At 39.4% G+C, this 14628-nt stretch overlaps 2 protein-coding genes across 3 annotated transcripts; one reads left to right on the top strand and one right to left on the bottom strand.

Annotated features, from left to right (window-relative positions):
• The first annotated feature begins 137 nt into the window (after window positions 1-137).
• Window positions 138-6540, top strand: LOC140340607 (phospholipase A2 inhibitor NAI-like). 2 transcript variants are annotated; one of them, XM_072425912.1, is made up of 5 exons: window positions 138-292; window positions 2729-2845; window positions 2977-3123; window positions 4940-5080; window positions 6288-6540. In XM_072425912.1, the coding sequence occupies exons 1-5, from the start codon at window positions 241-243 to the stop codon at window positions 6530-6532; spliced, it is 702 nt and encodes a 233-aa protein (XP_072282013.1). In that variant the 5' UTR covers window positions 138-240; the 3' UTR covers window positions 6533-6540. The 2 variants fall into 2 exon arrangements, with proteins under 2 accessions (XP_072282013.1, XP_072282014.1); XM_072425913.1 differs by lacking the exon at window positions 138-292 and adding an exon at window positions 301-320.
• A 1861-nt stretch (window positions 6541-8401) lies between these two features.
• Window positions 8402-13020, bottom strand: LOC140340605 (E3 ubiquitin/ISG15 ligase TRIM25-like). Its single transcript, XM_072425911.1, has one exon. The coding sequence runs from the start codon at window positions 13010-13012 to the stop codon at window positions 11444-11446; it is 1569 nt and encodes a 522-aa protein (XP_072282012.1). The 5' UTR covers window positions 13013-13020; the 3' UTR covers window positions 8402-11443.
• Window positions 13021-14628: the final 1608 nt, after the last annotated feature.

The raw sequence follows: 14628 nt of genomic DNA, 5'->3' as shown, positions 1-14628 counted from the left end.
CTCTTTAAGCCACACTCGACAGTTGAACAAAAATGGCTCCTCCCTACACCTCTTTCTCAATTCCAATTTGCCACCAGTGAAATGTAAATTAAAAACAAATTTGGGTGGTCAATATAAAACAAAAAAGTTGACTCCCAGTGTATTAGCTGGCTATTATGGCCCCTCCTTTCCCTTAACTTGAGCACTTGGCTAGGTATCCCACATTAGACTGACTCATTTAAGTATCCAACACTCCTCATCATGAGATCGCTTCTGGGATTTCTATGTGTGCTCTCAGCTTTCACGGCAACTGGTGAGTCCGTTCTCTTCTCTTATCTAAGGTATGAACGAGCTGTATGATATAAATGTCCAGCCATAAAACCTGCAAGGGGAATGGCCTGTCAGCTGCTCTTGTAGAGTATATAGGCTGCAAAACATTAATATATGCTGTAGGAATCACTATTGCCAGCTTTGTGTTCTTGCCATTTGGTAAATGTGCTGGCGGCACATCATACTATCTTAAGCCTCTCATTGTACAAGGAGCCTAGCGGTGTGAGCTGGGGAGGTGATATGTAGTTGGAGCAGAAGGTCTGATTTATTACAGTTCTCCAAGACTGGGGACGATAGACTATAATGGAGGAGGCTGGTCATCAGGCAAGTCTGGAATGGATTTCTTGAAAATTACTTGCTATTTTCTGGAAAATGTTTTCAATCCTGAACCAAATGCCTTCCAGGTTTCCTGGATCATCTAGAGCTTTAATAAATGGGGCCCAATATGTTCTTGGTTCTATGGGCTCCTGCCTGTAGGATAGTTGCACCCTAGGCATGGGCTGGGTGATCCACCCCTAGGGTCCATCCCAAATAAATATCCTCCTTCTCTTGTTTACTCTTTTACCTATTCCAGCCAAAAAAATGCTGAAAAAAGCTTTAAAGCTCTAATGCTGTTGGGTGGGTCGCCTATTCTGGACATTATCAAGCTATGCAGTCTTTTGCAGCCTCAGTAAACAACAATGGTGGACAGCCAAACGGAAGTATCCATGCAAGAGACTTGGGTGCCCAAAAGAAAGACCCCACTTTTTTGCAGTGAAGAAGAAAGAAGACAGAAGATCCAGCTTGCCATGTGACCACATATTTAGGAGCTTTTTAGAGGAACATGGCATTTGTTAGAGGGAGTGGGTAGCACTATGGACTTGATTCATTAGGGTTCGCCAAGACTGGGGAAGATAGACTATCATGGGGGAAGCTGGTCATTCAGCAAGTCTGGAATGGATTTCTTAAAAATCAGTTGCTATTTTTTGGCAAATCAATCCTGGACCAAATCCCTTCTAGGTTTCCTGGATCATCTATGATAGTTTATCTTTTCCAGTTTTGGAGGGCTTTAATAAATCAGGCCCAATATGTTCCTGGTTCTATGAGGCCCCACCCATAGGGAAGTTGTGCCCTGGGCATGGGCCAGGTGATTAAGACTTCTAAATGGGGAAGTCCATCTCTTAACGTCCACCCTTAACAAATATCACCAATTTCTTATTTGACCCTTTTACAAATTCCAGCCAAAAAATATAGAGGAAAAGCTTTAAAGCTTTTTTTCCACTCACCTAACTTTTCTAAATAATTTCTCTATCCGTGTCCTTTACAACATCACTTTTTTGAGTGATGACCAGCATCCAGTGCTGGTGGGTGGGATGCCTATTCTGGACATTATCACGCTGTGGAGTCTTCCAGTAGCCTCGTGGACAACAATGGTGGACAAGTCCATGTAACCCAGGAAGAGACTTGGATGCCGATAAGAAGAACCCTACTTCTCTGCATTGAGGAAGAAAGAAGACACACCACCCAGCTTGTCATGTGACCACATATTTAGGAGCTTTTTCGAGGAACATGGCATTGTTAGAGGGAGTGGGTATCGCCATGGGCCTGATTTATTTAGGGTTCTACAAGACTGGGGAAGATAGACTATTGTCTGGTTCTTTTATGGGGTCCCCAAACGGACCATCAGAGATGAGACAGTAAATCCTAATTAACCCCCTAAGTGGGAACCCCACTGAAAGCGGTAACCCTGAGTCACATACCGGTATGTGTTCTTGGTTCTATGGGCTCTCGTCTGCAGGGTAGTTGCACCCTAGGCATGGGCTGGATGATCAAACCCCTAGGGTCCATCCCAAACAAATATCCCCCTTCTCTTTTTTTCCCTTTTACCTATTCCAGCCAAACTCTCATCTAATGCTGTTAGGTGGGTTGTCTATTCTGGACATTATCAAGCTATGCAGTCTTTTGCAGCCTCAGTGAACAACAATGGTGGACAGCCAAATGGAAGTGTCCATGTAAGAGACTTGGGTGCCCAAAAGAAAGACTCTACTTTTCTGTAGTGAAGAACAGAAGACACAAATCCCAGCTTGTCATGTGACCACATATTTAGGAGCTTTTTAGAGGAACATGGAATTTGTTAGAGGGAGTGGATAACACTATGGGCTTGATTCATTAGGGTTCGCCAAGACTGGGGAAGATAGACTATCATGGGAGAACTTGCATTATCTAGCAAATCTCAAAAGGATTTCCTAAAATGTATTTCCTTTTATTTGGCACAGATTTTCGATCATAGATCAGATTCATTCCATGTTTGCTAGATCAATCAGGATTACTCATGATGATCTATCCTCTCCAGTCTTGGAGGGGTTTAATAATCAGACCCTATATGTTAATTTTTAAATCCATTTATCATTCATATGACATGTTTTATTCTTTATTGCAGGTCATGCTCTCACATGTAAGTTATGCATGGGTCCAGATGCATCGACCTGCGTTGGTACAAGTCAGACATGCCCCTCTGACCACGCGTGCGGTGCTGTTCGCACAGTTACCCAACTCGGTACGTGGAAAAGGATAGGAAAAGAAATTCCCACTAGGCTCAAAGCAGTGAAAACAAAAATGATTTGAATAAGATGTTCATTTATAAAAATTGCATGTTCTCCCTAAAACCTAATATAAGTGTTCTCGTAGGTGAAAATAAAGTGGACATATATGTCATTTCATGCGTGCCTGTGAAGGAGTGCAACAGCCCTGGAAGTATCAGTGTCCCAAATGGAAAGATACGGAGAGGAATCAGCTGTTGTTACACCAGCAACTGTACCCCACCTGAACCCCGATGTAAGTTGCCTAATGAAGTGGATCTAAAGTATTTAAACAACAGATTATTTATGTCTGGGTTTATTTCACAGTGCTTACACCTACAGGGGTTATTGGAAGAAGGTAACTAAGAAATTTAAAGATCATTTATTGGTTAGAGCTCATAGTATAGGTATAAGGGGAAGAGGGGGAAAGAAAGAGGTTTCAGGCTCAGGAGGTTTTTGTGCAAAAATAAATCAAGTGTGTATTTTTCAAGTTACAATTAGTACATACATCAAAGGTACATATTTATTTTAAGCTCAATATCCAAATGCCTGTTATTGTCACAGGGTTTGGATACTTTAATCTCTAGACATAAGACTCCTTCCAATGTCACACAAAGTACATATAAAGATTGAAAACAAGGTAAGAAGGGGACCTGTTATGGTCGCATGATTCCCAACGCGTTTCGCCTGTTATAGGCTTCTTCAGGGGTATAAATTTGCAGAGATTGTATGATTTTTATAATGTACAAATACAAGCTATAAACATATAGCATATAGATTGTCAAAGATTATCAAATAATATAGTTTTGGTAGAGATCTAGTTTGTAATAAAACATAATAATCCTTCTTTTATATGGATGTCTAGAACTTAAAATTTCCACAGTTAGCTAGGGAAAAACTTCAACTGAACAATCAACATCTCATTTTAAACTTTCATATCTGATGTTTGAAAAACAACATATTTTTGTAATTTTCATCAAATTAATAACAAGGGCAATAGTTTACTCACGTTTGGATGGAGTGTAGGTAGGGGGTAAAAGAAGCAGTATTCCGGCTGCATGCAGTTTAATATGTCCAAGCCCAAAACAAAAAGATTGTTTAAATGTTGTCCTAGTAGACTAGGTCCAGTTTTAAATATTCATATATATGTTTTTTTTTTCATATACCCTAAATAGGGGTTTAAACCCCTTTCATAGGGAAGATAATGTGACTGGGCAGATCATGTGACAGATAGATATTAATACCTACGACCAAAAAGGTAGCTAGACCCAAGATGATATTTCCACCTACACAAGTAAGACGAGTGCGTCTGCGGAAGATTGTCTTGGAGATTCATGTACAGGACTGCTAGGTGTATGGGATTCAAGGTAAGAGGAGCTAATGGAAGCACGGACCCCCTAGGCCTACAGGGATCTGTGACACCAAGTTAGCAAGTAAGTGATTCCATATAGGTAAACAAAAGCTTCTTACATGTGATTCTAATGCAAAATTATACAGCAATACCCATAAGGCTCACCAGGACTTCAAAGAGACAGTTTGCCCACTTGGAGTCAAAGAATTGCTACACGTTGCTTGAAGCTCATTTCTGGATACCACTTAAGCAGGGTAACTGGTGGACACCGTTCTAGAAAAGTAGGATCACATAGAAAATAGGGTGGGAAGATGGAACTTTTAATTTTACATGGAAATATGGTTCCACCAATGAGCAATTTAGCAGCCCCTGGCAGTCTTGTCTAGAGCAAGGAAGACTTATCTTGCTGTCTATGTTGGAGATACAAAACCTTACTATTGGGGACTATTGTCAAAGGACAAAGAAACATTTTATGGCTATCACCAAAACAGAAACAAAAGTTACATTTTTCAATGAGTGAGTGCACCAGTTCTGGTGATAACTGTTTACGATTCCTTCCACTTCCATTGCTAGGAACAGTAAGTGCAGGAAACTTCCCAGATGTGGACCCAGATACTGTCAATGGTTCTAAACATCGCCTACTGGTTTCTTAACTAATTACATTTGGCTAGAGTTCATTGAAATTGTGCCAGTTTAACATTCTTTTATGCTCTTTACAAAGTACCGGCGGATGTCAAAGAAGCCAACGGACTGGTCTGTGGAACATGTTTGACTGAATCTTCAACTTTCTGCTCTGCGGAGGAGGTAATGGAATGTACCGGAAAGGAAGACATGTGCCTCTTCCAAACTTCTGTCACCACAGGTAAAGAGAACATATGGCAAATAAGATAGACATATGACTTTGATAAAGGTCAGCTAATGAATTTGGTGCAATTGTATCTGCAGAAAATGCCTGGGGTTTCTGGTGAGGAACCTCTAGCTAGTCAGACAGAGGGTCCTAACAAATTCATATTTGATAATTCTTCAAGAATTAGCTCATTGATTGTTTAGCTTTACATAGTTTAATGCCAATTACTTCTCTAGAAACTGGTAATATTAAGGTGGCAAGATGCTGGCCTATTTATAAGGCCTGGAATCATTCCTTTTTTTTTTTGGCACCTTCTGGCAGCTGGGTACTTCATTATCATCCCTGATGGTTTTCTAGAGCAGAACTCACCAACCGAGAAGATTTTGGGGGTCCTCAGCTCTGGTAAGTGCACCCTCGAGTGGGGTCAGAAGAAGGTCCCCACTGGGGGGACGCACCAGCCAGAGCCGCAGACCATGTCCCCCGTGCAAATGCCTGACTCAGGGGAGTGGGCGGGCTGTGTTTCACGACACAACCCTCCCACTCTCCCATCACAGGCTCAGATCTGCAATGGCAGAGTGGGCGGGGTTATTGTATTATGATGTCACTATGGGGAGGTTCCTCCCCTTTGATTGACAACTGCCTCCCCGTACATGTGCAGTCAGGAGCCGGTAGTGTTGGTGGTCCACGGGACTAAAATGGTTGGCGACTGCTGTTCTAGAGAATACATGGGTTTTCACCCAGTATATCTATGTCTATGTATCTCCTAAACAAGCATATTTTTCTGCGGATGTTAAGAATAACCCTACACCAATATTATGTGAACACCATCTGGCTAGGCGATTAGAAGGGATTAGTTTATGACCAGTTAAGGCCACTATGAATGTTTATGGTTGATGTATAACAGTAGTATGATGCAGACAAATCAATCTTTTATGGTATGGTTTTAGGAAATGTTGTATAGGGAAATTCTGAAAATTCCATTTAAATTTCTGTTTTCTAAAAGACCCTCAAATGTGCATTGTATGGCTCTTGATGCATCATCTTTTCTGTTGTGTTAAAAATAATGAACGATCAACTGTAATTTTTACCATGGCACAGGGCTGCCATTTGCATTTTTCATTTTTTTCAGACTAACTTTCGCAACTATATTCTGCAACACAATGATGGTTTGACTTTGTGTCTGCTGTACAAAATAACCAGAAAATATCCTTCTGCCCTGTAGGTATCATCTCCACCCAGGAGGCCTTACGAGGTTGCTCTACCAAAACCTACTGCGATCTTGGAGAGCAGTCTGTGAAATCTGCCCAAATGAGTATTGAGCTGACTTATAGTTGTACTCCGGGGGAAAATCAAACAAAGATTGCTCCAACTGAACTGGATAATGTAGGAAACTCCCACAATGGACACTCTCCATCCACAACTTTAATCTGTTTTTTTCTGTTGCTTCTTCTTTGCAGTAAATGGTAAGAAGTAAATTGGTGTGGTCTTGGTGGATTCTTTATTTAACCCCCCTAGCGGTTATCCTGATTGTGACTCGGGGTGGATTTTACTTGCTAAAAGTGGTAATCCCGAGTCATACTCGGGGTCTCTTTTAACTAAAAAAAACCTACTTACCTTGCTCCGTCGCTGTCCCCTGGCGTCCTGCTGGTCCCCGCAGATCCTAGGGACACGTCCTGCTCCTCTGATATCCAGCCAAAAAGTACAGAGACGTCCTACAGGGTTTCCTGGTGACGTCAGTGCAAGCGGGAGGATCGGCAGGAAATTCAAATAATTTTGTATTAGATTCAATACAATATAGCTGTATTGAGTCCAATACAAAGAAATCTTTATATAATATATATATACAATTATATATATATATATATATATATATATATATATTTATCAATCATATGCTACTATACAGTTACATTACATGTTTAAATATTTTTTTAACAGACTTTTGTGTTTTGTTTTTTAAAGTTTTATTATTAAATTTATTAAATATCAGTTAGTTATGCCTAAGAATTACAAAAAAATAAATACATTTCCATGCAAAAAGTTGTACCACTTTTTGCATAGAAATTTGGACTCAATTAAACCGCTAAGGAGGTTACAAAGAAGTTACAAGGTCTAATATTTTGATCTCAGAATCAGAAAGGGAAGCGGACAAAGATGAAACGATGGGTGAGACTTCAGATGCTCCATTTAGGAGGTGGTAGGGAAATATTCAAACCCTGCCGGGGTATTTATTTATTTCTTTTATCTATGTATTTTATATTCTTTTTGTTGCTGTTTGTGTGCCATTGGAGAAATTTTTATTGCAATCCAGAAATGCAACAGAAACTGAGAGGAAATCTCCCAAAGTGAGATTCCCGTTTTAGACAGTTGTTGCCAGAAGAGATATTACCTTGCATCATTTCCTTTTACCACTTCTGCTGGGTAAAACTACATTTTGGATTTTCTCTTTTCTCTCTTGTGAATAATGGTCCTCAGTACCAAAACGATTTATGGTGGATTTGCCCAATGGGGGTACAGACAGCTTTAAAAAGCAAGGGGTCCTACCCTTTCTTACTCCATCCATTTCCATCAAAATCTGAAATAGTGTAAAATTTAAGATATAAAATGATTACCATGAAGTAGGCAAAGTATATTGACTTCTTTGGTGGCTTGTGTCTTCCATCCTCTATTCTAGCACCACGGCCTCCAAAAGCCAATCAACCCTTCTGGAAGTGTCAGATGTCACCATTGTGATTCCCACTTTCTCTATTAGATTAATTAGAGATAATTCATTAGAGAGAGGGAGATATGATATTGTTGAGATATGAAACTTACATTTCACAATTTTTGCTAGAACTAATAAATTCAAAGTTGTAACAATGAAATCCCTTTTTATCTTGATTCATCAGTATTTGTACAATATTATGTATTCATGCCATTACAATATATCATGCAGAGCTTTCCAGAATCATGACCTTACCTGTCCCTTCGAGGAGCTCAAACCCCAGTGGGCCTGATTTATTAAAGCTCTCCAAAGCTGGAGAGAATACACTATCTTAGGTGAATCTGAGTGTTCCAACAAACTTGGAATTGATCGGGTTCAGGTTTGAAAACATTTGCAAATTACTTTTAAGAAATCCATTCCAGGTTTGCTGGATCACCCAGAGTCACTGATGAAAGTGTATCCTCTCCAACCTTGGAGAACATTAATAAATACGGCCCAGTGTCTCTACTATAGGCCAATTTGGAGCAAAATAATAACAAACCAGTATATTTTTGGGATAGAGGAGAAGACCAGAATGTCCCCGTGCAATTTTAATGAGAACATACAAAGTAGTCCAAAACTCTCAGCCAAGATTCAAAACTAAGACCCATTTATTGTAACGCAAGAATGCTAACCAATTTATCACAATAATGAAACAATCCCACATTGTGTTGGAAAGGTCCCAATTAAGTCAGACCATGAAAACATAATTTCCATTTAGCTGGTATATAGGAAAAACAGAATGTACAGAAATATATTTGAATGATGACAATTTTTTATGTTTTTTTTTTATTATGCACACATTTATTTTAACATTTTTATAGATCTGTATACATTTGTTCTGCATGAAAGTGAAACACATAATTGTTAAAAATAATAATTAACCATTGTACATTTTAGAGCATCCTTTCTTGACCTTTTTAACATGGAGGAACCCTTGAAATAACTTTCAGTTTTTAGAGACCCCCTTCTATAATTACTATATCCACAACTCACAGTATATTAGTGTGGTGGTCAGTGGGCAGAATTCCTCTTACATTGCTGCCCACTGGGAAGAATATCAACCTTACAGATAGCCAAAAAGATCATTGGTCTTGGTTAAGCTGACATGAAAGGTGCAAATTGCTCATTGCCCAAGGAATCCCTAGTGATCTGTGGAGGAACCCTAGAAACCTATCGCTTTAGATCAGGGATCGGCAAACTCCATCCTAGCCAGTAGTTTGTTCCGGCCTAACACCCCCTAACATCCAGCCTAAGGCCGGCTAGCATCCTTCAGCTCTGGAGCCGCGGCTGCCCGCCAAATCTGCCAGAGGGCGTTAGGAACTACTGGAGCTCTTGTGCCACCTCCTTGCTGTGGCTCCCCTATTTACTGCGGCCGGTGGTGATACTTCCACCGCCGCGGTAAATAGGGAATGCTCCCTGAAGGTAAATCCCTCTCATCCGTAATGCATATGGAGGAGAGGGATTTCATCTCAAGGGGCATTCCCTGGTCGGGGACAGAGCTATTAGGGCAGGACTCAGAGTCCACCCACCACTGAAATGACCCAGTGGCCATAAATGTTTACCGACCCCTGCTTTAGATGATTGAAGATGTAAGAGGCCGCTGTCTCCTACTATTCTAAGAGAATTGCTGATGTTATTATTATACTTCTCAGTGTTCTCGTTGCTGGAGGCTTTGACATGAGGAAGCAAACCCTGTCTCTACCTAGCTAGCTGCCTCTATCCAAAGACACAACACCTTAAGGTAAGTCAGTATTGAGGAAGAGATCAGCTGGGGGGAGACCACAGACTCTTCTTTTGCCTTCTGCCCAGGGCTTTTGTATGGACACAGCTTTAAGACTTGTCTTTAGTCCTTTCAATTAAACATTAGCTTGCACTGTCTCTCTGTCTCTCCGTGGTCATTGGAGTGCCTCTTCACACAAGAGACATTCAGTCTAAATACAGCGAGTCTGGAATGTGGGCATACAAATAACTCAGTGATATTGATATCTTTTACATTTGCCATGCTACTAAATAAAGATCAGGGAAGGGCTGGAATGCAATGCAGGGCATTTTGTTCTTGGTCTATAAACCAGTGGGTCCTAACTCCCATATTACAATAAAATATACATAAATACAGTATTCATCTACATTTTAATGCTTTCCCCCTCATTACTATAAGGACATAATTTCGAGAAAAGTTAGCATGTTAAATGCTTTAAAAGAAATGTAACTTTTCAAATGCAACAGGGAAGTTAGATTGATCATGCATTTTGCTAGACGGTGCTTGTCGGGGTGGAAAACACTAAGCAGGGTATAATTTCTGTCTCTAGAAAGAATAATGTTCTGTCAAAGCAAAGAGGTTTTGAATGGGAAGACTTGTCCCCATTTAACTTCTAGGGGATCGCACACTGAGCTGATCAATGAATGCAGCCGTGGTTGCATTCATTGATCAGCACAGCCCGCTTGGTTTTTTTTTTTTTTACAGAAAATTCTATCCCAATTAGCAAATTTACACCAGCCGTTCTCACTTACAATTTCGGTAAGCCAAAACGGCCATATTTGCAGCGAGATTAAGTGTAAAAATCTTGCTCGCTCATCCCTAATATATTTATATTTGTTGCAGAGTTTTCCCTCACTCACTGCGGTTGGTTCTCCTTGCAAAGAATATATCACGAGATGAAACACTACTGACTTCAACCAACCAATCACATGCAAGGAAAACATTGTTTCCTTGTACTTCATTGGCTATCCATTTTCAAGTATTAACCCGTCCATTAAGCTAAGTGATTTTTTACCTTGCAGGGTAATAATGCTCCATGGTAAGTAAACAGCCTTAATGCTTAAATTAGTAAATCACCCCCACTCTCTGATAATTAGAGTGAGCGGAATAGGAAAAATCTGAGTCTGATGGAATCTGGACCTGGATGGATTTCTTGGAAAAATGATTTAAAATGATAATTGATGGTGAAAGATCATTAGGAATGGTTGAGAGAACTATATTAGGTCATGTTGTGTTAAATTATGTTTTTTGTTGGCTTGAAGGATGAAAATGGGGGCTGGCATATTCATGTATAAAGGAGCAAAGGGTGCAGAGTTAAAGAAGAAGATATTTGGAAATCTATGTTTTTTTATTCTTCCAAAGTTTACTATCAATTTTACTTACTATTTTAAACTATACTATGCTATACTATACTACTATAATATACTATGCTATACTAACTTTACTATACTTTATTATACTATACTATCCTATACTATGATACTACAAATAGTAGTTTGCAAATAATTACAAAACTACATTTCAAACCTTTTTAAATCCTTCCTGGGGAAATTATTTTACTTCCTGTACTGGAGAAAAAAGGAAAGAGAGAGCAAAATTGGAAAAACTCCTCTCTCCATTGTAAAATGTTCCCTTACTATTTTTTTTTTAAATTTTGGAGGACAACTGTAAAAGATTTGGATTACCTATCATCTAGCAAGGACATTGGGAACAATAAAATTAAATAAAAGGTTTTTAATTTTTTTCTTTGCTATCCCATACTTGAAATGATGCTGTACATGTACTTTAGGCATATCTATTGCTTCACTCTTCTTTGGCAATCACCTTCTTGAATCCTTTAGTAACACGATGGAAAGGATCCCTTAGGATGCTTTCAACAAGTCATGCTCATAACTTTCAAAGAACTGGCAGATACTAAAAAAGCAGCATGAACGGGTTCGGTGAAAGTGGTATTAAAGGTATATAAGTATGTAATCGGATCACCCAGCTCATAAAAGGCCAGTCGACCTGCCTCATAATCCAGATAGACCCCAAAACTATTACAGGAAGATGCATGCGTTAAACTTAATACATTATCATCATGCATTACAGAATAGTGATCATTAAACCTTCGCAGACACCAAGACTTCTTATTATTTCCAAGGGCACTCTGGTTCTTTTTAGTGTCAATACTTGCATAAGCTACCCCTATTCTCCAGTTACCCTCTTTGCTTGTTTCCACTTCCCAGTAATGCTGCCCAAAAGAAAAAATATTTTTACTTAGGACTTGGTTAAAGGTAAATCTTTTTAGAATCATAGGATAACTATTGGGTATTTTTGTTGATGAGACCGTTTTGAAGTCTTCAGAAATATGCAAACTGTTCCCTGCCGTATCATCATCTAGTACAACGTCTGAACCAGCCTGTAAAACATCCAGCTTTACCTGATTGACAATGTGACATAAACCCTTACATAATTGTATGTAAATCATTCCTTCATGGAGATATTCCATTTCTTTCCTTGTTTTTTTCTCCAAGGATTTACGATCCTCTTCCTTAGAATGATTTTCATCATCTCTGTCTTGTAAAAAGGTAATGGGATCCACCAAGCTGTATATCTTCTCCAGCTTTATAATCTTCTTTGAGATTTTGTCAATATTCACTTCTAGATTCTGAATGAGTTCAGTTGCAGATTTTGAAGTCTCTGCTTTTTGCCTACAAACCTCCTTAAGCACCTGTTTCTCCAAAGTATTCAACTTTTTCTTGATGTTAGTAAATAAGTCCAAGATTGTCTTATGTAAATTGGCTGCGTTCTTCATTTCTTTGTCCTTCTCATCCTTAAGAGTCTGAATTTTGTTTGTGGCCTCTTCTTTCTGGGAGGACAAATCTTCAAGAACATTCTTTAACTCTCCTCTCTTCTGCTCAAAAGCATCTTGGACCGTTTTAACCTGATGGCCTTTATGTATTCCATCCAATCTACAAGACACACAGATACAGATAGAATCCTTACAACAATAATACTCCAAGATTTTCTTGTGCATGGAACATTTTCTGTTCTCCAAGCAACTGGTGGGCTCAATCAATACATGTTCCGATGATTTATTATGCACTTTGACGTGACCCTCGCACAGAGAAGCCTCACAATTGATGCACGTCTTCACAGCTGGTGCTGAAAAATTAATACAGTAGGTACACAAAATTCCAGTTGGCTCTTCCTTGGAATGAGTAGATTGGAAATGTGCTATGATGTTCCTTAAAACAATATTTCTCTGTAGGGCAGGTTGCTCTTGAAATTGCATTCTGCATTGTGGACAGGAATACACTCCAGATCCTTCTTGTGCTCTCAATACATTTGTTATACAGGTGGAACAAAAGTTGTGTCCACATTTCAGCATGACCGGGTCTTCAAAAACATTCAGGCAGATGGAGCAGTTTAGCTCTTCTCTCAGATCGGCAACTGCCATTGCTGGAAAGAATCGGGAAGACGTAAAAGTGAAGCAACAGCCTGTATTTGACCTTTGTGCTGAACACACACACTGAGTAGTTTCGATTCCTGGCTAATGGCAACAAATTCCTGTAAGATACCGGTGTAAATGTTTCTTGGAATTCTGAGCAAAATCCTAAGCAAATATGTGATGTCGTTTTTGAGCAGCACTAATTTAAAGCGGTCCTATTACTACATGGCTAACCCTTTTATAAAATGTTTTTTTTTTTCATTGTTTAGTTGAATTTTTTGGGGGGAAGATCTCTCCCCTTATTCCTCTACCACCACAGATGTAAAGACTGATGGGGAAAACTGCAGTTTATTGGGGTACATACCTCGTATTAGGAGACTGACATCTGGCGGGCACTGGTACTGGACCAGGGCCTTACAATTATGACCTGGAGAAAGAAGAATTTCACCAGATACAATCCGGATATATCAATTTCATGAACATGTTCACGAAAGACAGTGCTGCAAAACCACTATGGCTATCTTTTACCCATCAATTAGCCAACTTTTGCATACGTGTGAACAAACCATAATGCTCTAAATCCCAAACCTCAAAAATGCCCCCAGTGAAGGTGGTGAATGGGCAGGAGATATTGGAGTGCTGCTAGAGTAAAAAGAAGAGCTATATTTCTTGAATGTGTATGGACAATGAGCAATGGTAGCTGCTGGATTAAAGATTAAAAATCTGTCCAAAAATTTGAGGCTGGGCCCGGATGAACCTAGAACTAATAATAGAGACTTGATTACGCCTAATGAGGTTGTCTGAAGGTGGTGAGTAGCCTCAGAACATTCAAATTGCAAATTAATTACTGTAATGCAACTTACTAATGGAAGTGTGGAACCCATTCAGGTCAAAAATTTATTGAGAATTTTCAAGTTCTAAAGTTCCATTTTTGAAGGTTTCATCATGCTATTGCTTGTCCTAGTTTGAAGTTTCACACTCTTAACACCCAAACAGGTGTTAGATGTCAAAGGTTGGATTGCTTCTATTCCCGTTGAGTCCTGTTGGCACAGGAAAAAAGAGGTACACTTCCACAGACAGGACAAAAGCAGCCATTAATACGTGGCTTGTTAAAAGCAAAATCTATATACTTATTCTTACTTATTCTTGCTATATAGTTATCAAAAATCTGCTCACGCTTCAATTATAGAAAAAGGCCTTGAGCCCCTTTGAAAAGAGAACAACATCATGGCCTTGGCTAATCATAAACTGCAGTTTATTAAATAAGGCCACAGGGTGATGAGAACATGTTAATCTTAAGGAAAACAGTTTGCAGCTTGGCTGCTTGTTACGAGATAAGGAGGAATAGGACTCAAGGCTGAATGAAACAACAACAACCGCAGTGCTGATAAGGGATATTAATCATGTTTGCTGATGTGTAACATTCCTAAACAATACTATATGTTTTGTTCTGTGTAAATATGGGAGTTTCTATGCTGAATGTCAGACTTCTCCTTCAGTGTGCCTTGAGCATGTGTCAACTGATTGTGAGAATCTCCATGCATGAATAAAGAAACTTTGCTTCACTGAACACAAGAGACTCCTGATGCTTCGTGAAAAAGGCTATTGCCTTCCACAGGCTCCCA

The sequence above is a fragment of the Pyxicephalus adspersus genome, chromosome 11 (assembly GCF_032062135.1).
Source record: "Pyxicephalus adspersus chromosome 11, UCB_Pads_2.0, whole genome shotgun sequence".
Taxonomy (NCBI): domain Eukaryota; kingdom Metazoa; phylum Chordata; class Amphibia; order Anura; family Pyxicephalidae; genus Pyxicephalus; species Pyxicephalus adspersus.
Note: the sequence above shows the minus strand (reverse complement) of the source record. Positions and strands in the feature narration are given on the sequence as shown.